Raw genomic sequence first — 20,342 nt, 5'->3', positions numbered from 1 at the left:
AATGAGAACTAAAAGCAAGTTATTATGAAGAATCAGTGATTTAAGTTAACATAAGTCACCTGCTAAACTACAATGGTGGCGTCCTATTTAATATCCAATATTGATCACTACGACCTTAGGAGCTGATACTGTGTTATCTCAGACCTTGCTTAAGTTGTCAGTACTCAAATGGAAAACCAAGTAGTAACTGGGTACTGCAAGTGGGGGAGTTGTATTAGTTTTCCTTTGACCCAATATTAAAATGCTAAAATAGTCACCCATATATAGCACTGAGCACTATTTTTCAGCTGAGACAGCAAATAGTAGCCCTGTGTACTTGTGGTCACATTATCCAGATTTTCATAGGAGCAGGTGTGATAGCCTGTCCTGGGCTGGACACCAACGCAGGCCATCACAGTACTTACTTGAATTCTTCTGTTTTAATCAGGAGAGTGCTATTTTAACCTCCTCCCATAAAGCACTTTACCAATGATTAATACAGTAAAGCTTTTTGAGATTCCTAGGTATGGTAGATGTAATATATATTATAAATGTTCAAAGTTGTATATAAATAATATGCTCAATTCTGAAGACAAGTCCCAGTGATGTGTCAGAAATTGGGCAGATGGATAAAGCAAGAGCAGGGCCTACCACTTAGATATCTATAGAAACAGCAAGTGGCTCACCTGTAAGACATGGGGGTTTATACCAAGTGAAGATGCAATGTGTGTCGAAGCAGGCACCAGTTCTGGCTCTTCTGTAATGCTATCTTCTAGTATTGAATCCTGAGCTGGTTCCTGGGTGATGTCGGCCATATCACTGTCCAGTTCCACAACCCTTCCCAGCTGCTCCACTTCCGGGCTCTACAGACACCAAAGACATGGAAACCATGTTAGAGAATAGCAGATTCTGGGTCAGTTTATAGAGAAAGCAAGAATATTCAATGGCTTCAACAATCACCTGCAAGTGAAGTATTCACTGGTCATTTCTGGGTTCCAAGTTAGACTGTACATTTAGGGATGGTCATATTACCTAGTCCCGTTTTCCCTTAGAGTTGCAATAATGCAGTGACCAGCTATTTTCAACATCATGGGCTAATGAAAGTTAACTTTCCCCTTCACATTCTCTGGGTATGTTCCTTTAAGTCTGCAAAGCCCCTCCCAGCCGAGACCAGATCAGTTCTTCCTCATTTTCCAAGTAAATGTGATCTACTAAAGGAAAAGTGGATTTATATCCCAAGTTTTTCTCCAGAAGAGTTCTGATAGTTGTAAACTGGAAAGTCAAGGCTGTTTTATTCTAGAACTCTGGGATGATTGAAACTGTGGTCCACTGGAGGTCTGTAGATGACTGACTTGTCACATAGTACTGGCTCCTTTTTCCTGGCTGTTGAGGTATTTTTAGCTGTCTTGTTTCTTATTACTACTCCACATAAAGAATTGTGATAGTAGCCACAGGGATTTTATGCATTTTATGGATTTCTGCTGTAAAATAAGAGGTGCTCTGGTTTAGGGCAGAGAAACCATGCAAATGAAACCTGATCAAAAGAACAATTGTTTTTATTCACGTGGCTGTTTGATGTGTCAGAGCAGTTGGAATAAAAGCCGTTCGTAACACAAACACACACCAAACACTTAAATTAGGGATAAAGTTCCCAATCCTTCTGCCCGAGAACAGCAAGAGGGAAGACAAGAACTCATATTCCTGACTTTTCTAAGATAAAACAAGCGACCCCACAAAACAAACTATCAAGCCAACAAAGCAACATAAACCCCATTTCTCTTCCTGTGCAAGTCACCTTTTAAGATTATAGACTCCCTGAGGTAGGTCGAAGAGCCATGCACAACTCTGACAACTTAGATTTTAGCTTTTTTGTAGCAGGGAATGTGTTCGCACAGACCTGACTCCCTGATTAGGGCCTCTAGATGCTACTGCAATAAACTGTAACAAAACTAAAGTTGTAACAGCAGGTAGACAGGTATTTTGTTTTCATTAAGAAGTTCATGACCAGGTATTTATAGTGTGCTAATAAGATTTGCAAAACTAAATATGTTTATGATCAAAAGCACAAGTTTCACTGACCCATGCAAAAGCTGGGGATTTTAGTAAAGTAAGTTACCGTGCACCATTCATAGCACCTTCCATATGTGGACCTTAAAGCACTTTACAAATATTGAAGAATTACACTTCAACATCCCTGCAAAGGAACCACTATATCAGGCACACAAGATGCCATCAGAATTAGCCAGTTACTAAGACTCACATATTCTTACTCTGTGCATTTCAAGTCATAGCAGCTGACTTGACATGATTTTACTCCTTTACTGCGTTCACATTGTTGAACCAATGCATTACTGAAAGGGAGTTTTAGATTCTGCTCCTTCATGTACATCACATGAAGTTTATTTCAGGTGCAGAATCTATTAGTTGCAATGATGCATAAGCCAGAAAGAACACAGCTTACCTGTTGCAAACCAGAACCTGAAAATCAGGCCATCACACTGAGCAACTTTACTCAAGGCCAATGAACAGATATAAACTCATTTCTGAAATCATTTTTAGAATATAACCACAAAGACTGGGACAGCACTAGGAGGAGAACCTAGATCTAGATCCTAAACCTTTGCCTTAACCATAAATGCATTGTATTTCCTGGCTCTCTACACAAACAATTTGATGAGTTTTAAATCCATACAATATAGTCTCCTGATGTTTCTGTATTAAGTCTGGGCAACTTTTTGCCCCTTACAACAACCTCTAAACCTACAGCAATGATACAAAATACAGAAGAGGTACACCATATCTTGGCTCCTAACAGAAAAGGGCATCCCATTGTAACTTCTTGCTAAGGGGCTCATTCTGTTCTTCACTGGGCTGTGCACGATTACTGCCTCTCCTTACCCACAAAATCACAGCAGGCGAACCAGCAGCAAAGAGACATGGTAAGCAGTCCTGTTTAAAAACTTGACCATCCTGATGTGTAGAAAGAACAATAAATATGGCAAGCGACCAGCTTGTCTTAAGTGAAATCCTTGCTGATCTTAAACACAAAAAAGAAGCTTACAAGAAGTGAAAGATTGGACAAATGACCAGAGAGGAGTATAAAAATATTGCTCAGGCACGCAGGAGTGAAATCAGGAAGGCCAAATCACACCTGGAGTTGCAGCTAGAAAGAGATGTTAAGAGTAACAAGAACGGTTTCTTCTTCTTGTTGCTAACATACCTGAAAGTCAAGGAAAGTGTGGGCCCCTTACTGAATAAGGGAGGCAACCTAGTGACAGAGGATGTGGAAAAAGCTAATGTACTCAATGTTTTTTTTTTTGTTTTTGCTCTGTCTTCACAAACAAGGTCAGCTCCCAGACTACTGCACTGGGCAGCACAGCATGGAGAGGAGGTGACCAGCCCTCTGTGGAGAAAAGTGATTCAGAACTATTTAGAAAAGCTGGACGAGCACAAGTCCATGGGGCCGGATGCGTTGCATCCGAAAGTGCTGAAGGAGTTGGCAGATGTGACTGCAGAGCCATTGGCCATTATCTTTGAAAACTCATGGCGATCAGGGGAGGTCCCAGATGACTGGAAAAAGGCTAACATAGTGCCCATCTTTAAAAAAAGGGAAGGAGGAGGATCCAGGGAACTACAGGCCAGTCGGCCTCACCTCAGTCCCTGGAAAAATCATGGAACAGGTCCTCAAGGAATCAATTCTGAAGCACTTAGAGGAGAGGAAGTGATCAGGAACAGTCAGCATGGATTCACCAAGGGCAAAAGTCATGCCTGACTAACCTAATTGCCTTCTATGATGAGATAACTGACTCTGTGGATGAGGGGAAAGCAGAGGACGTGTTACTCCTTGACTTTAGCAAAGCTTTTGACACGGTCTCCCACAGTATTCTTGCCAGCAAGTTAAAGAAGTATGGACTGGATGAATGGACTATAAAGTGGATAGAAAGCTGGCTAAATCGTTAGGCTCAAAGGGTAATGATCAATGGCTCCATGTCTAGTTGGCAGCCGGTATCAAGCAAAGTGCCCCAAGGGTCGGTCCTGGGGCCGGTTTTGTTCAATATCTTCATAAATGATCTGGAGGATGGTGTGGATTGCACCCTCAGCAAGTTTGCAGATGACACTAAACTGGGAGGAGTGGTAGATACGCTGGAGGGTAGGGATAGGATACAGAGGGACCTAGACAAATTGGAGAATTGGGCCAAAAGAAATCTGATGAGGTTCAACAAGGACAAGTGCAGAGTCCTGCACTTAGGACGGAAGAATTCCATGCACTGCTACAGACTAGGGACCCAGCGGCTAGGCAGCAGTTCTGCAGAAAAGGACCTAGGAGTTACTGTGGACAAGAAGCTGGATATGAGTCAGCAGCGTGTCCTTGTTGCCAAGAAGGCTAATGGCATTTTGGGCTGTATAAGTAGAGGCATTACCAGCAGATCCAGGGATGTAATCATTCCCCTCTATTTGGCATTGGTGAGGCCTCATCTGAAGTACTGTGTCCAGTTTTGGGCCCCACACTACAAGAAGGATGTGGAAAAATTTGAAAGAGTCCAGCGGAGGGCAGCAAAAATTATCAGGGAGCTGGATCATGACTTATGAGCAGTGATGAGCTGCCAAAATCTTAACCACCGGTTCCCTCCTCACCCCACGAAGGGGACATGGCCTGCCCCTGCCCCCCAGGACTCCTGCCCCATCCAACCCCGTGTTCTTTGATGCGCCCCCTCCTCCCCCGGGACCCCTGGCCCATCCAGCCCCGTCCCCTGACTGCCCCCAGAACAGGGCAGGAGGGTCTCATGGGCCACCGTAGTGGGTGCTCATCCTGCCTCTAAGAGCCAGAGGGACCTGCCAGTGGGCGAGTCCCAGTGGTGCTTACCTGGGGCGGCTCCCGGGAAGCATCCAGCAGGTCCCTCTGGCTCCTAGGGGTGTGGTACCTTAGCTGGGGGGGGGGTTCTGCTCCCCCCACTGATCATATCAAAAGTGGCGCTTAGACTCCAACTCCTTGGGTGCTCTTGGGCTGGTGCCCCCACGGGGAAAATGTGGTGGGTGCAGAGTCCCCACCAACAGCTCCCTGCCCCATGCCCAGCCCCAGCTCATCTCCGCTCTGCTCCCTCCCCTGAATGTGCCCCCGCCCCCACCCCCAGCTTCCTGCGAATCAGCTGTTGGAGCAGGAAGCCGGGGAGGGCTGAGAAGCAGGCAGCAGCTTCACGCTCAGGGGCCCTGTGCGCCCTCCCGCCACCCCCCCCAGGGTTACCTGCTGCGATGCAGGCAGCCCTCCTCAGGCCCCCCCGCCCCAGCTCACCTCTGCTCTGCCTCCGCCACCCGGGGCCTGAGCGTGAAGCCACCGCTTGCTGCTCAGCCCCCTGACTTCCCACACGAACAGCTGATTCGCGGGAAGCTGGGGGGAGGGGGGTGGGGGGCAGAGAAGCAGAGCATTCAGGGGAGGAGGCAGAGTGGAGGTGAGCTGGGGCCGGGCAGGGAGCTGCAGTGGGTGCCCTGCACCCACCAAATTTTCCCCGTGGGTGCTCCAGCCCCGGAGCACCCACAGAGTCGGTGCCTAAGGTGCCACTTTTGGCCTCACGGGACAACCGGTTCTAAAAGGGCTTCTAAATTTAACTGGTTCCCCCGAACCGGTGCAAACCGGCTCCAGCTTACCACTGCTTATGAGGAAAGGCTGAGGGAACTGGGATTGTTTAGTCTGCGGAAGAGAAGAATGAGGGGGCATTTGATAGCTGCTTTCAACTACCTGAAAGGGGGTTCCAAAGAGGATGGATCTAGACTGTTCTCAGTGGTAGCAGATGACAGAACGAGGAGTAATGGTCGCAGGTTGCAGTGTGGGAGATTTAGGTTGGATATTAGGAAAAACTTTTTCACTAGGAGGGTGGTGAAGCACGGGAATGGGTTCCCTAGGGAGGTGGTGGAATCTCCTTCCTTCGAGGTTTTTAAGGCCTGGCTTGACAAAGCCGTGGCTGGGATAATTTAGTTGGGGATTGGTCCTGCTTTGAGCAGGGGGTTGGATGAGATGACCTCCTGAGGTCCCTTCCAACCCTGATATTCTATGACCACTGGCCAAAGCTAACAATTCCTCCATTTCCTACAGAAAAGCATACCATGCATACTGGCTTCATGCCAAGCAGAAGCTCACTGTTCATGCCTGAATGAACTGCAAGCCTGGAGATCTGCCTTTACTAATGAGCAGAATATTGTAATTGCTTATGACAGGAAACAAAAGCCTTTCCCTTAAAAATGCAGTTCAGCTGCTAGGGACTGGCACCCTTTTATTCTGCTCTCCTGCACACAACACCCACAAATAGCAACGGGGTTGGACACCAAGGACTGGACTGCAGGTTTGGACACCAAGAAGCATCACACCCAAGTCCTTTACATTCTGCATTCAACTTAAGCTCTACTTTGTACTGACAAATTTACTTCCTGGGACACAGGTGATCATCATTTGACATAAGTGCTTTGCTGCATAATTACCAGGAACACCTCCATTATAAAATGCTTTTTTACTGCATTAACACCAAGACCTAGTTTAGTTTACTGTCAGCAGTGTTTTTTCCAATGTTAGATAAGAAAAGTATTCCATTTTCATTTAAATCTGACAATTGTTTGTAACCATTCAGCATTTAGGATATTGCTACATAGGTTGATGCCAGGGATTGGATAAAACGCCACCTTCCTATAAGGCAAGTGTATACATATACTGAATAATGAATTGGGACAAAAAACTTCAGAATGCAACAACTGCACCGCACCACACCCCACCCATGATCCAATACCTTTTAAGAAATTAGTTGTATAGCCAAACTTGTAAAAACTTTAGATCTTATTTTAATAAAGTCGAGTACATTCTTAAAATACCAGAATACAAGTTTGCATGCAGAATGAGGTTTGACGATACAATCTAAAAACCTAATTTTGAGGTACAATCTAAAAACCTAATGCACAAAGCAATTTGTTTTCAGGTGCTGGAGGCGGCATGACTGGCAAGGGTAATATTGCACATATTTGAGAATATTAACAAAGCCATGTTTTCTTCCAGTTAGTGCAAGTATGCCATATCCTACAACCCTGGGATCTAAACAAGAAGGGATCAGGTCACCAAAAAAAAAAAACTCCCAAGATTCAACCAACAAAAACGCTAATTCCAAACAAAGGATGCAAGGACGGGAAGAACATGTGAAGTATACAAAGATCTTGCAACTATCCTGTAAGAGACCAGAAGTACCACCCCAGTTTGAGTAAGTTCGGTTCTAAAAATGCTTTGCGTTCTTCTGTCTCCAAGGCATTTGCAATAGTAACGGCTCTGTCTTAGGGCAAATGGCTATTCCTCAAACTTCATTTTATGGATAACTTCATGTCACTGTTTTTTTTCTACCTGAGCTGGAGGTGTTGGCTTGCCATTTAGAGCCATTTGTTGGGGCACCAGCTGCCCCTGGGATGGCACTTGGGCAGTTTTTAACTTCTTTGCGTCCACTTTTGAAGGATGCTCCTCCTCTTCCTCATCAGAATCTTGCAAGCCGTATTTAGAGAAGTGAGCCACCTGTACAATGATAAAAGCCAAAGTGTTGGTAATAGGGATACAGACATGGGGAAGATTTTCAAAAGCACAGATGGGAATTGGTGCACAACCACCACTGACTTCACACAGAGCTGGGTGTTTAGCTGCCCCTTGGGTCTGAAAGTCTCCCCTTAAATATTCTAATGAGTAACTGCATACTGAAGCATACATGAACTCTGAGGGAGTTCAATCTTTGTATAAGACACCGCATATATGCGGGATCAGTTCTTAACAAATCACCTGGGAGTTATTTTGGACAGTTTGCACTTTGACTATTACAATCAGAATGATCTGTATATTACTTGAAAAACTTTAGTACTACAATTCATGAGTTAAATGGATCACGAAGAGCACTTTAAAACCTTAAACAAGTATAAAACCAGTTGATTAAAGGCACTGGAATTACAGCATTGACAGCTACTGGTTTATCAGGGAAATTCTGACTTCTGTTCCACCCAGATCTTTTTGTAATACACAGTTTATGAGCAGTCAGCGATGAGCAACCGTGATTACTACCTTGAACACCCAAGAACCGGTCTCTGGACGGTACTCTTTGAACTGGGCTCCCTGCTTCCGAGATACAGCCTCCAGTCTGCCTTCATAATTGATATCTGCTAGTCGTTCTGGGCTCTTTATCAAGCAGCGAGATGTTTTATCCGTTGGCCAAACTCCATCCAATGTAACTTCAGCTCGTCTGTTAAAATGCAGACAATGGAAGGGCATGAGATCACTGAGCTTTGAAACGAGGCATTCAAAAAAAGTTTACATCAAGTTTGGAACAAACCACAAGCATTGGCTCAAACACGCTTTGGTTCAGAAACACAACTGTCACTGACCAGTAGATTTTGTCCAAGATTAATAACCTGAATGTATGCCTGAAAAAAGGAGTTAGATTTGCGGGCTGCTGGGATAGCTAAAATAGAAAGAGGCCCTTATGGATGACAAGAAGGGTAATAGCTTTACCAAAATCCATTTACCAGGCTACCCCCACCCACTCCTAAAAAGAACACATGAAAAGTTTAAATTACCTATTTAAACCTTCACCAATAGGTGGCTTCTGATCATCGTCAGGATAGACAATAACTTCTTTCCTGCGGACGTGCACAATCTCATCCAGATTTAAGTTAGTTAGATTCACCTCTCCTTCAAAGTAAATTGATCCGTAACCTGGAATGTAAACAAACCCAACTTGTACTTCTGCTCCCATAGCAAATGCTGTAATACCACCCCAGAGAAGTGCATTGGCAAACTCTCCAACGTAAGTATTCACATTTTGTTCATCTTACCTGAACTATCCTTAAATTGCCATTCAAACTCCTGTTATTCTATTCAAGTGACAAGTAACTGAGCAGTTTTATGATTATCTTTTTCCATTCTAAAAGGTGATAGTTTCAGTCTGTTGGCAATTGCTCCCTCTCAGTAATAAATTTGAGCCCTTAAGTATCTTTTCTAGACAACTTAAGTTGGTCGCTCCTCCTGGGTGGTCCTATCCTCTATTTTTAATTATTTGTCTCCTTGTTGAATTCAAAGTACTAGAACTGCACACAATATCCTGCATGCATATACAACAGCAAGACTGACCCCAAGTAGCTGTATAACCAAACTAATTTTACATTCAATTCCTTTATGTAGTCATAAGGTTTTTGATAGTAGTACTAACCTGGCAGCTCACACAGCATCTGTGATCAGTTCCTATCTTTTCCCACTCATTGAGAATTAAAAAGTTATGATTTCATCCAGAATTCAAGCACTAAACTGCTTGAAAGGGACAGTGTCAGACTAAGTATTCAAATGTTTCCATTTTCCAATCATCATGGTATAATAATTGGATTTGTAAAAATCCAGTTTGAAGCTCAAGAAGTGAATTAGTAATGAACAGCACTCAGCTTGGCCAGTAAAGCTGAGCTAGACAGTTTTATGTAAATTTTGAGTCCAAGTTTTGGACCTAAGCTACCCTCAATTATCTGGAGAACTACTGAAAATGTTGTTCTTTTCATACAGGAGGTGTTGGAATTTTACAAGCTATGATTTTAGTTTCACTGGGTGGCCTAATTCACAGAGCTTGAGTGTGCAGCCAATGTGAAGAGTATTTAAAGCTTTTGTCACCTAGGGCTGATAAATATCTCAAGCAAGGTAACTATTTTACATTCATGCTGAAGAAATACAAAGCCCAGGCTTTAAAAGCTCTAAAAAGAGTTGGTGGCAGGAGAACACATATCCAAAGTGATTCTATACTCACCTTTACGACCTATAGTGAAATCAGTCACAATACATTCTCCTCTGTCAGTGGTAAGTTTAGCTAGATCCTCCATAGACGGGATGGTATAGTAGCCAGCTTTTGTTAGAACAATTCCTACAGTAGAAAATAATTGAGCACATAGATGAGGACAAGACTAACTCCAGAAATTTTCTTAATCTTTGCCAAGAAAACTGAAGGACAGCTGAGGGGCCCTAAAAAGAAGTTGAGAATCAGTACAATGTAAGCGAACAATAAAGTAACAGAAGCCAGAGTACAGATGAGACTATCCAGACATCTTATTAAGAGTGTCAAGTTTATATTACTTTACAGTGAGAAATTCCATGCACTGAGTATTTTATCTAAGGTAAGATGAAAACATAAAACATCTTGGGTAAGAGAAAGAGGAGAAGATAGGAAGATTTTTATTTATTTTTTTCTGAGGAATGGCATTTGGTGGAGAGAAAGCTGGAAACTACTTAAAGGTAAAAGGCAGTATACATTAAAAATAAAGCAAAGGATGGGGTAAAATGACTAGGAAGAGGAGGATCAGGAAGGAGTAAGACTAAAGATAGAGCAGCACCACACAGCAGCGCGAATCTGACCTGCTGGGTGCAGACTATATACATTCTCATTCTCCTCTTCACGGTCATCCTGCAGTGACTCATCATGAAATGAAGCATCTTCACTGCTGCCTTCCAGGCCATTCCGCAAGGCAACCCGCATATTCAGAGCCATAATGGTATCATCCACATTATTCTGTTTGTGCACTGCATTCTCCGGGGTCTGTGGGATGGGTTTGGCAATGGGGTTAGTGTAAAATCTAGTCACTTCATGGTGATCGTCTTCTTCCTCTTGCTCACCCTCCTGTCTGTGATTCTCATCAACAGATCTGGATAGAAAGTTGAACCTAAAGAAAGAATGAAGCCATTCAAACACATTCATTTCTAAAGAAATCTTGTGTCAGTGTTACAAAACATTTGTTTCTCATCTCATAACATGGCACACCAGATTCTTCCTGTTGTGTGGAGGTACATTACCACATGTAACACTAGACATTAGTGCCTGGAACATATATTACATTGTTTTGGGAAAAGGGGTTTACAGCTGATTATGTCTTGCTGCCCAAAGGACCAAGCTAACCTTAGGGTGGAGATGCCTAGTTCACAACTGGCAGCCTCAGCAATACAGATCGAGTGGGCACATGGCTAATGTATTTCCCTATTCCTTACTAGGTGGTGACTCCAGGTCAGAACTGAGACTAGAGCTGATTTAACAAGATGTTTGGCATTTTCTAATGAATAATTGTTGAACCTGAAACTAATTGTGGAAATGAGTCAGTTTTGACAAGTTTGTTTCAAAAGGTTTGGAAAAAAGCATTTTGAAATTGTTGAAATGGGATATTTAGACCTGACCTGAACCAAAAACTTTTGATTGTCTGTTTGCAAGTTTGGATGGAAATTTTTTTCCCCCCAAAAGCTTGGAAGTTTTCCAGGGATGGGAAACAACAGTTTCTTGCCCATCTCTAATTGATGCACTGATGAGGAAGCCTGTACTGTTCATAAGAAAGGCCATACTGAGTCAGACGAGTGGTCCATCGAGAGAATCTTGGCTAATAGCCACTGATAGACCTATTCTCCATGATCTTATCTAGTTTTTTTTAATTCAGTTACACTTTTGGCCATCACATCATCCTGTGGCAATATACTCCACAGGACAACTGCAGGGTGTGTGAAAAAGTATTTCCTGTATTAAACATGCTGCCTATTAATTTCAATGGGCAACCCGTGGTTTTTGTATTGAGGCAAAGAGTAAACAACACTTTAAAATCATGAATGCTGTGGAAAATGTGAATATAGACCTCTCTAGTACAGACGCTGTTCCACAAACTTGATGATCTTTGTTGCTTAAACATCTTTGTTAACCTCCTAGAAACTGAAGTCCCTCTATAAACACATCTTGTTTTACAATTAAGAATTTTAGTCTCAACTAGACGGAAAAATCAATCAGTCATACAAAAATCTGTGTGTTATCAGTCCATATTCTTATTTGGATATTTAAAACATACCTACTGCCATGACATCAGCATTGCAAAGATGTCTATCAATAGTTCTCATAGTAATGTAAGCTACTGAAAGCTATTTGTGTGAGCCAATAAGTTATGAGCTTATTTCTACGCAAGAGGGTTATGTACTGTATAGATTTAGATTCTAGAGAGCTTTTTTCAGAGATTTGTTTATGAGAAAGTATTAACTAAATCCGTTTCTAGAGGCATAATCAGCTGTGTCATGTAGAAACATACCGCTCTCCATTCTCTGGATACTCTGATGGAGGTTCCAGATCTTCAGCTTCACGACTGACAGGAGAAAACAAGTTGCTGCTGTTGAGGTTTTTCAAAACCAGCTTCTTGATGCTCTTCCTAAAATATACCAAAGCAGCAGTTCTCAGTGATCTGCAGCACGAGCGCCACACGTTTGACCCAAGAGTTCCAGGGATGGGAGAATATTTAAGCCAACTTTAAACCACATTAGCTCGCATTCTGTCATGACAATGCTATAACTACTGCCAAGTCCAGTTAGTCTTTCCCAGCAGATGGTAGCAAGAGGGGTAAGAGGTATCAGTTTGTTATTCCAATTGACAGGGGCAGTTGGGGGAATGTTTTTTAAGAACACTGAGTGGGCCTCACCACCACAGCACTTCAGAGGAGAGATGAAGTGACTGCCAGGGCTAATATTAAATAGAAAGGCCAACCTCATACAATAGGAAGCTTTCTAAAGCCTGTGTTTTATTACTGAATACAGGCCATTTCTAAAGTCCTTCAATACCTTTAACCAAACTCTTTCCCCCTGTTATGCCACTCAAGTTGAAGGTAAACTGGAGGACTCAGGAAACTGCAATTTTCTACTACAACCCCAGAAGAGCACAGTCTAGGGCTGACTGAGATAAGAAGTTTATCTGACAACGATTCTACATGACAGTTTTTAAATACATGCAATAGGCTGGGAAGATACCCGTAGGAATCTAAGGGCAATTGCTTGTAAAAGAGAATAGATTTGCAAGACAAAACTTATGTTTTGGTCAGAGATGAGGCGTTGCATATTGTAAATTAACTGAAGCAAGCAACACTTTTATAGTCACAAGGAACAGATTAGAATCTACTTGCCCATACAGTAACAATTAAGTCACAGGATCATTTTGTTTGACAAACTACTCTAAAAGTACTTGACAATTACTTAAGTTAGACCACTTTTATCTTCAGTACAGTAAGTATATTTTCTGCCAGACTTATATGCAAGTCTTTGATCTTTGCTATCCATGTCAACAAAGCTACAGAGCCTGCATGGTTACCAAATATGAAGGCACTACACAAAGGATAATTTACTGACCTAAGTAGAGAGTTTGGGTGCTACATTAGATATGTTGGCAAGCATCTACACATGAAATAGGAAGCATTATCTGTACCAAAGTAGTAACCTTTCTTCATTAAAAGCCAGAAGACGCATACAACTGCTAGGAGAGCAAGTGCACTCACATATTTGATTTATGAGTGCTTGAGCCACAGGAAAAGAGGTGGAAGATTAAACAAACATTTTTCTGAATAATACTGATCTCCAAAGGAGAAAAGAAAACTAACTTGGGCATGAATGCACCGTTAGATAAAGATGGCTCATCATCATCCAGCCCATCAAAGAGGTGAGATTTGGAAGATCCTGCTGTCTGCAAAGCTTTTGGTCGCACTCTGGTCGCTGGTCGCGGGGTCAGTTTATAATGGGTTGGCGTAGTCAAAGCCTTCTGGGCTGCTGGATTAGTTGGTTTCAGTCTCTGAGAAAGAAACATTCATGTAACCGAAAAAACAGATTTTCAAACTACTTAAGTCTAAACAGGATTAATGTTTTCTTGTTTATTTTCACAGAAGTTAGACCAGTATTGTTGTCAGGACAAAAAACCTATGCCCTGAGTAAACAAGTTAACTATAGACATTCACCCTTTATTCTCTGTTCGGCTACTGATTTGGCAGCAACAGTGCTAGCTCAGTTTGAGGTCTGATTAGTGCTTTTGGTGGGTGAATTGCTTAAACTATTACCATTTGTTTAAGAAAAAATCAAACCTACTTAGTAAGATATATCAGCAATACTGCAGTGTCTTTAGAGTGAGTTTTCCCCACACTAGTAAAGAAAGTGTCAGAATCTTACATAACGTTTGTTTGGGGAAAAAACTGCAATGAGATCACACACATGGATTTATAATCTATCACTGTGAATTGTCTAAGTGCCTGATTTTGAGAGCTTCTTAGCATCTACTACCACAGAGGTCACTGGGAATGCCAAATGCTTGGCATCTCTGAAGACAGAAGTCTAATATATGACCACAGTATATGCAGTTAGGTATCCCAAGTGGCTGTCTGATGCAGATAACAAATACATTCTCACTATTTTATATATAAGGCTACGTTTTAGTCATGGGTATTTTTATTAAAAAGTCATGAACAGGTCACAGGCAGTAAACAAAAATTCACAGGCCCGTGACCTGTTCGTGACTTTTACTAAAAATACCCCTGACTAAAACGGGGTGGGGGGGAGAAGAGACAGAGACAAGAGAGCACCGCAGGTGCTGAGAAGAGGGGGCATGGGTGCTGGGGCAGGCTCCTTACCCAGCTCCCGAGAGCCCCACATGCTGCCTCTGCTCCGCCCCAAGCCCCAGTTCTACAGCTCCCATTAGCTGGGAACTGTGGCCAATGGGAGCTGCGGGGGCACTGCCTGGCTGCTGGCAGAGGCGGCATGTGGAGCTGAGCCCCCTGCAGGTAAACAGTGGCCCCAAGCCCCCCTACACCCAAACTCCTGCTGCTCTGGTTGGGGGCCCTGAGACTGTCCCAGCAGCAGTCAGTGCAACTGACCCAGGGACTACCCGAGCTACTCCTGCAGCTGGCCCAGGAGCTGCCAAAGTCATTGTGGTCATGGAAAGTCATGGAATCTGTGACAAACATGGAGCCTTAGTTATATACCGTTTAGTTTCTCAACACCCCAGGCTAAAGACTATGATATTAGGAAAATGGGCCCCTAAATGTTCAGATCTTCATTTTTTAAAACTAATCCATATAGAGAAGATAGAGAAGTTACAATAAACACAATCTTATCCATAAAAATGTGTTCTGAAGTATTTGAGTCCTCACCTCTTCTTTCTTCTTTGGGTCTGACATAGGGTTTCTGAAAAGAGGAGAATCTCCAAAGGGCGAGTAGGTCAAGCTGTTGAAGTGCTGCTGGAGGGCTGCTTGTTGGGCAGCTGAAACATTTGGGTCCGTCAATGCTGGATAAAGTTGGAGAGGTTAATCTTTTCTAATCATGTATTTAGCACTCAGACTCATCTCAGGACATTTAGGGCATTTAGAAGTGGCCCCTTCTTTATCAGATCTTTTCCCTGTGGGAATTCACAGTTGTATCTGCTGACTTCAGTGACCAGACTTTTTACCACTGTCAGCCCTGTAAAGCCAGCTGAATTCTATTCCTTCTTGTATATCGGAATTATTTACCAAGTTCAAATCCATTTCACCTGTGCAAAGCTAAAATGAAGGGAGCTGTGCAGATTAGCCAGGAGCCGAATTTGGCCTGGCAGAACCTTTTAATGGTTATCTCCACTTGTTAGTTTCAACACCAGTGTGCAGTGTCCCTTCAAAGTCTGATTAATGTTAGTGCAAGACCCTTCTCTGAAGGTTCAACTACCTTGAAATTCACTTGTTCAGTTGATTATCCCAGGAAGCAGGGACTCTGAAAAATTTAGGGGTCATGGTGGATAGAGTCACCCTAAGTATGACCTATATTATTTGTTCCTAGATGTATACATTTACCCACATTATAAACACACAGTTTGCTTGTTCCTAGCTTACCAAGCAATCCAGATTGCTCTGTATGTGACGTCTTCATTATTTACCACTTCCCCAATTTAGGCCATCTGCAAACTTTATCAGTGATCTTCCAGGCCATTGATATTTAAAAAGTTAAACAGCATAGGGCCAAGGACCAATCACTGCAGGACTCCACTAAAAATACACCCAATCAGTGATTCCCCATTTACAATTACATTTTGAGACTTATCAGGTGGCCAGTTTTTAATCCACTTATGTCTGCCATGTTAATTTCCTTTTGTTCTAGGGTTTGGTTTTGTTTTTTTAAATGTCATGCAATACGAAATCAAAGAGACTTTTGTAGGGTAAGTATATTCCACCAAACACTATTACTTTTATCAACCAAACTTGTCATCTCATTAAAAAAAAGTTAATTTGACAGGATCTATCTTCCCTAAACCCATGTTGATTGGCATTAATTATATTACTCTCTTGGAATTCTTTACTAAACAGAGTCCTGTATCAGCCACTCCATTCTCTTGCCCAGGATCTGCAACAGATACTGTTTCACTACCTTGGATTCAAGTAACTGAACTTGGTAAATTGCACTCTTACCCACAGCAGGCTGGGGAGCTCCAAAGCCCAGGGTGGCTGTTGATGTATTGAATCCAGGTGCTCCAAACGCTCCTGTTCCCAGTGTTCCACCTAATTTAGGCTGGGTGTTTCCGAATAGTGAAGTCTGCCCTGCACTAAGAGCTACACAGAGGACAGCAGCAGTTTACAGAAGGTTCCATCACGTGCTTGCAGACAAATTAAGTTTATCCACACATTTAAGAATTCCCTCAACTATCATTTGTTGAACTGCAAAAAGAAGTTTTACCGCACTCATTGTAAGTTATCTGTGGATTCTTACAAATTAAAAGAATACATTCCTGTTCTGATCACATTAGAGTAAATTATTAATCTAATCCTATACATTCTCTGAACCACAGAGTTAACTATTAACCCTTGGTGGGCTCCTACCATTCAAACATTTTACATTAGGAAGACTTGATTCCAATACAGATTGGGTTTAAGCAGAATAAATAAATGCTCACTAACCAGAGAGTTGAAAGTTGTTACAGGACTAGGTACCACAAGGTATTATAAATTTCTTAAACTTGTAGCTGACTAGAGGGCATAACATTCCTGTGTGAAACCTCAATACCTTCTATTGTACAAGGTCTTGTATGAATTGGGGAGGGGAGGGGATGTTTCACGGAGTGCTAAAGATGTTTCAAAAAGGGCAGACTCAATTTCATTCTGCTCTGAGACAGTCCAGTCTCTGGATTTCCCCAATACCTGCCACTACAGATCCTGAGCTGTTACTACAGTTAGAAACAAATCCCAATTATGGATGCCATCCCCTGGAGGCTTTTTTTTTTAAACCTGTTCCAAATCCTGTTCCAAGTCCGGCGCCCAGAGTTCCAGCTGCAGGCTTATTTCCGAAGATACTATTCCCAGCAGTGCTCGCACCAAAACCTAGGAGTACAAAAGAATTAGTGCGCTACTTTTAAGGTAACATTTAACTTCCTCCGTAAAGGATTGTAAGTGAACAAGCATCACCTGGCTAAGGACAACTTTGCCATCATTAGTATACCCAATAAACTTCACATGCTGTTTCTAGAGCTCAAAGAGAATTTAAGGCCTTCGGATGGTGATGAGCTGTTTTTAAGCCACATTAGAGTTTTTAAAAGCATCTCTGTGACATCTAGATAGGGTCTAAGTTTGGTCTGAGAGAAGAGTGGTCGGATTATCATTACAGACCACCAATGAAAAAGCAGCCTTGACAGCACATCAGCAAGACAGACCTCAATGAGCAAAGAATCAAACTAGGCCACAGTAGGAAGACAAGTGTGCTCCCAAGTGAGAACACGTCTTCACAATTAGATACCTTCAAGCAGCCATTAAAAAAAATTGAGTTCTTACTGAAAAGTAAATAGGGACAAATAGCCAAAAGCTAATGGGTACTCTGGAAGAGCTCCACAACAAGATGACTTTTCTGCTCCCCCCACCCCACTCTCCTGCTGGTAATAGCTCATCTTAAGTGATCACTCTCCTTACAATGTGTATGATAAACATCCATTTTTTTTCATGGTCTGTGTGTATATAAATCTCCTCACTGTATTTTCCACTTTATGCATCCGATGAAGTGAGCTGCAGCTCACGAAAGCTTATGCTCAAATAAATTGGTTAGTCTCTAAGGTGCCACAAGTACTCCTGTTCTTTTTGCGAATACAGACCAACACGGCTGCTACTCTGAAACCTGTTCTCTATATATTTAATATTGAACACAAATGAATACATGAGAAAAAACTTAAAGGAAGGCCTGTGAAATCTATTTTTGTCTTGTTTCAGAAAATAAATTTAGAGTGAGCAGGTGTGACATTTGCCACTTCAAATTTTCTCAAAAGAGGATAGCAATGACAAAGGATTTTAACAGTAATATGATAGATGTTCACCACTCAAGCACAACACTATTACAGAACAGTATTGCCTTCCAAGGTATGTTTCAATTACAGATAGAGATTTCAGATTTTACTGAAAACCAGAAAAAGATCTAGATGTGGCAGCAGAACAATATGTTTTAAAGTTTCTTCAACCCCACTGGACAAAACAAGTCCCATTTTACACTGTTTATACCACACACACACACCCCTCTGATTCTTACTGAGAAAGCAGTTCACAACTCAAGTACATAGGAGTGCACAGTTCAATGACATTTCTTTAATTTAAGTCAAATGCAATCCAAATCTAACAATAGGCAGATTAGTGGTTAATTGAAGATTGTGAAGCCATCCAATTAAAAAGGTGGTGGTTAGTCCATGCAAGGGCAACAGAGTCAGAGTAACAGCACTAACATCAGAAATACAATCCCAAACTACCATCCTCTTACAAGTTGCATCCATGCAAGTATCACAGATTAGTTAAAAATGAAGCTTGCTACAGCCAACATTGTTTGCTACTGAAAGCATACACTTCAGAGAACACAAGTGCTTCAACACCAAGATTATTAGCAGCCCAGAAACAGAATGATAGCCAATTACTCTTCTACAAAAGCTGGAACACAGGACTTAAAATTGACCTTTTCTCAAAGCAAAGAACCCTCCTTTAAGCCTGACCAGAACAAATCCATCCCATGCCTGCTGGACTGCACAGCCAAAGCTCATTTGACAGTGGCCTGAATCTGTCTTTTGGGAGAGGATTACATTTCACACTTTGATTTTATGCCAACATAAATCAACATTTCAGTAGTTCTAAAGCCACTATTTCTCTCAATTTTAGCATGCAGCTTCTTTGGTCTCAACTCTGTAAAACCAAAAGATAACGGATTTCATGGGACTTATTTAAAAAAAAGAGACCACCACTACTGACTTGGTATCTTACACAATAACCCTCTTTTCACTCAACTTTACCTACTTTTGGACCCAATGTTAATGAAATGCCCAATATTTAACAAGTGACTAATTCAGCTATAAATGTAGTAGTTAGATACTGCAACAAAAAATAAGTTTTACCCGGACCCTTACAACATCTTGGAGAATTTGTATATTGTATTACCATTCATACCTATAAGTTTTATGTTGTTACGCACCACCTGGTATTTGCTACTAAGTAATGGTGCATTTTTTTAAAACTTAATCTCTCAACTGATTCAAAGAGTACTGCCTACAAAAAGTCTGCAAGAAGACAGAAGCATACTGAACCTGAAACTCCCATACAAATAGAATGCAAAATCAGTTTACAAACAAAAGAGGAGCAAGTCCATGTCCAAGACTTCAAGCTTTCCCCTTCAGCAATATGCATCAAGCACAGCTTACCTGAGAATTTTAAGATTCACAATCATTTAGTATAAGATTCAGTAGCCTGGTGTGTGGTATATTCAGTGTAACTTTAAGAGACTGAATCCCACTTTCTTATATGTACCAAAATTGGAAGTGTTTGTATTGGTTCCTAAAGTCAGGGTTGGTTTGTTACCAAAGAGCCCGCTGCCAGAAGTTGTACCAAACGAAGGAGCACTGGTCGTGGTGGTTCCGAATCCAGCAGGCTTACCAAACAGCGTCTGAAAAGAGAGCAACATGCTTTTAAAACTCTGACATCCATGTTACTATGAAATGCTGTTGTAATCTACCTATGTACAAGGTAGATTTAAGGCTGCCAGGGAAACAATCTCCTGATCCAAAATTAGAAGTGGCCCATTATCTATTGTGTATAAAACTTGGGCATTGGTTTGGCAGGCTGTCAGGAAAACACTGAAACAGCTACAGTGAGATGGAATTAAAAGTCCATTCCATTGCTGAATTAATTGAACAAGTCTATAACAAAAAAAGTCAGCATCAATGTGTTCAATATCCAACCCACCAACAGAAAGCCAAATTCTGCTGAATTCATTTCTATTTTAAATAATGTGCCCACCACAGTACTACGAGCACCTACAAATGCTCTGAAGAAGCGTAGCACTAAGGCACTCAAGATTCTGTATTACTCCTGCTACAGTTTGGTTCATTTAGCAACCCAAGGGCCTGAAGTCAAGTGTTAGGAGGTAAATGTTAGAGCAAAGTTCATTACCAATATATTAAAGTGTGTAAAATTAAATTCATATGTGAACTAGTGATATCAGACGTTTAGGATATTTTATAAGAGTAGTTTTTCTGCACATGTATAGGATTTTTATTCCTTGTGTCATATGTAGT

At 41.8% G+C, this 20,342-nt stretch overlaps 1 protein-coding gene across 4 annotated transcripts in view; it reads right to left on the bottom strand.

Annotated features, from left to right (window-relative positions):
* The window catches only part of NUP98 (nucleoporin 98 and 96 precursor), a 59,283-nt gene that overhangs the window by 19,025 nt on the left and 19,916 nt on the right, over window positions 1-20,342 (bottom strand). For 3 of the 4 annotated variants that reach the window (XM_078851879.1, XM_073333197.2, XM_073333228.2), the window contains 12 exons: window positions 19,576-19,711; window positions 17,038-17,130; window positions 16,225-16,365; window positions 14,941-15,074; window positions 13,405-13,592; window positions 12,073-12,189; window positions 10,376-10,680; window positions 9,774-9,887; window positions 8,563-8,701; window positions 8,051-8,228; window positions 7,352-7,516; window positions 666-842 (listed from right to left, as the gene is read on the bottom strand). In XM_078851879.1, coding sequence (XP_078708005.1) covers window positions 666-842; window positions 7,352-7,516; window positions 8,051-8,228; window positions 8,563-8,701; window positions 9,774-9,887; window positions 10,376-10,680; window positions 12,073-12,189; window positions 13,405-13,592; window positions 14,941-15,074; window positions 16,225-16,365; window positions 17,038-17,130; window positions 19,576-19,711 — 1,887 coding nt within the window. The remainder of the gene's footprint in view (window positions 1-665; window positions 843-7,351; window positions 7,517-8,050; window positions 8,229-8,562; window positions 8,702-9,773; window positions 9,888-10,375; window positions 10,681-12,072; window positions 12,190-13,404; window positions 13,593-14,940; window positions 15,075-16,224; window positions 16,366-17,037; window positions 17,131-19,575; window positions 19,712-20,342) is intronic. The other variant, XM_073333213.2, reaches the window with a different exon arrangement.

This window comes from Lepidochelys kempii, chromosome 1 (assembly GCF_965140285.1).
Source record: "Lepidochelys kempii isolate rLepKem1 chromosome 1, rLepKem1.hap1, whole genome shotgun sequence".
NCBI classification, from domain to species: domain Eukaryota; kingdom Metazoa; phylum Chordata; order Testudines; family Cheloniidae; genus Lepidochelys; species Lepidochelys kempii.
This window is presented reverse-complemented; position numbering and strand designations above follow the sequence as displayed.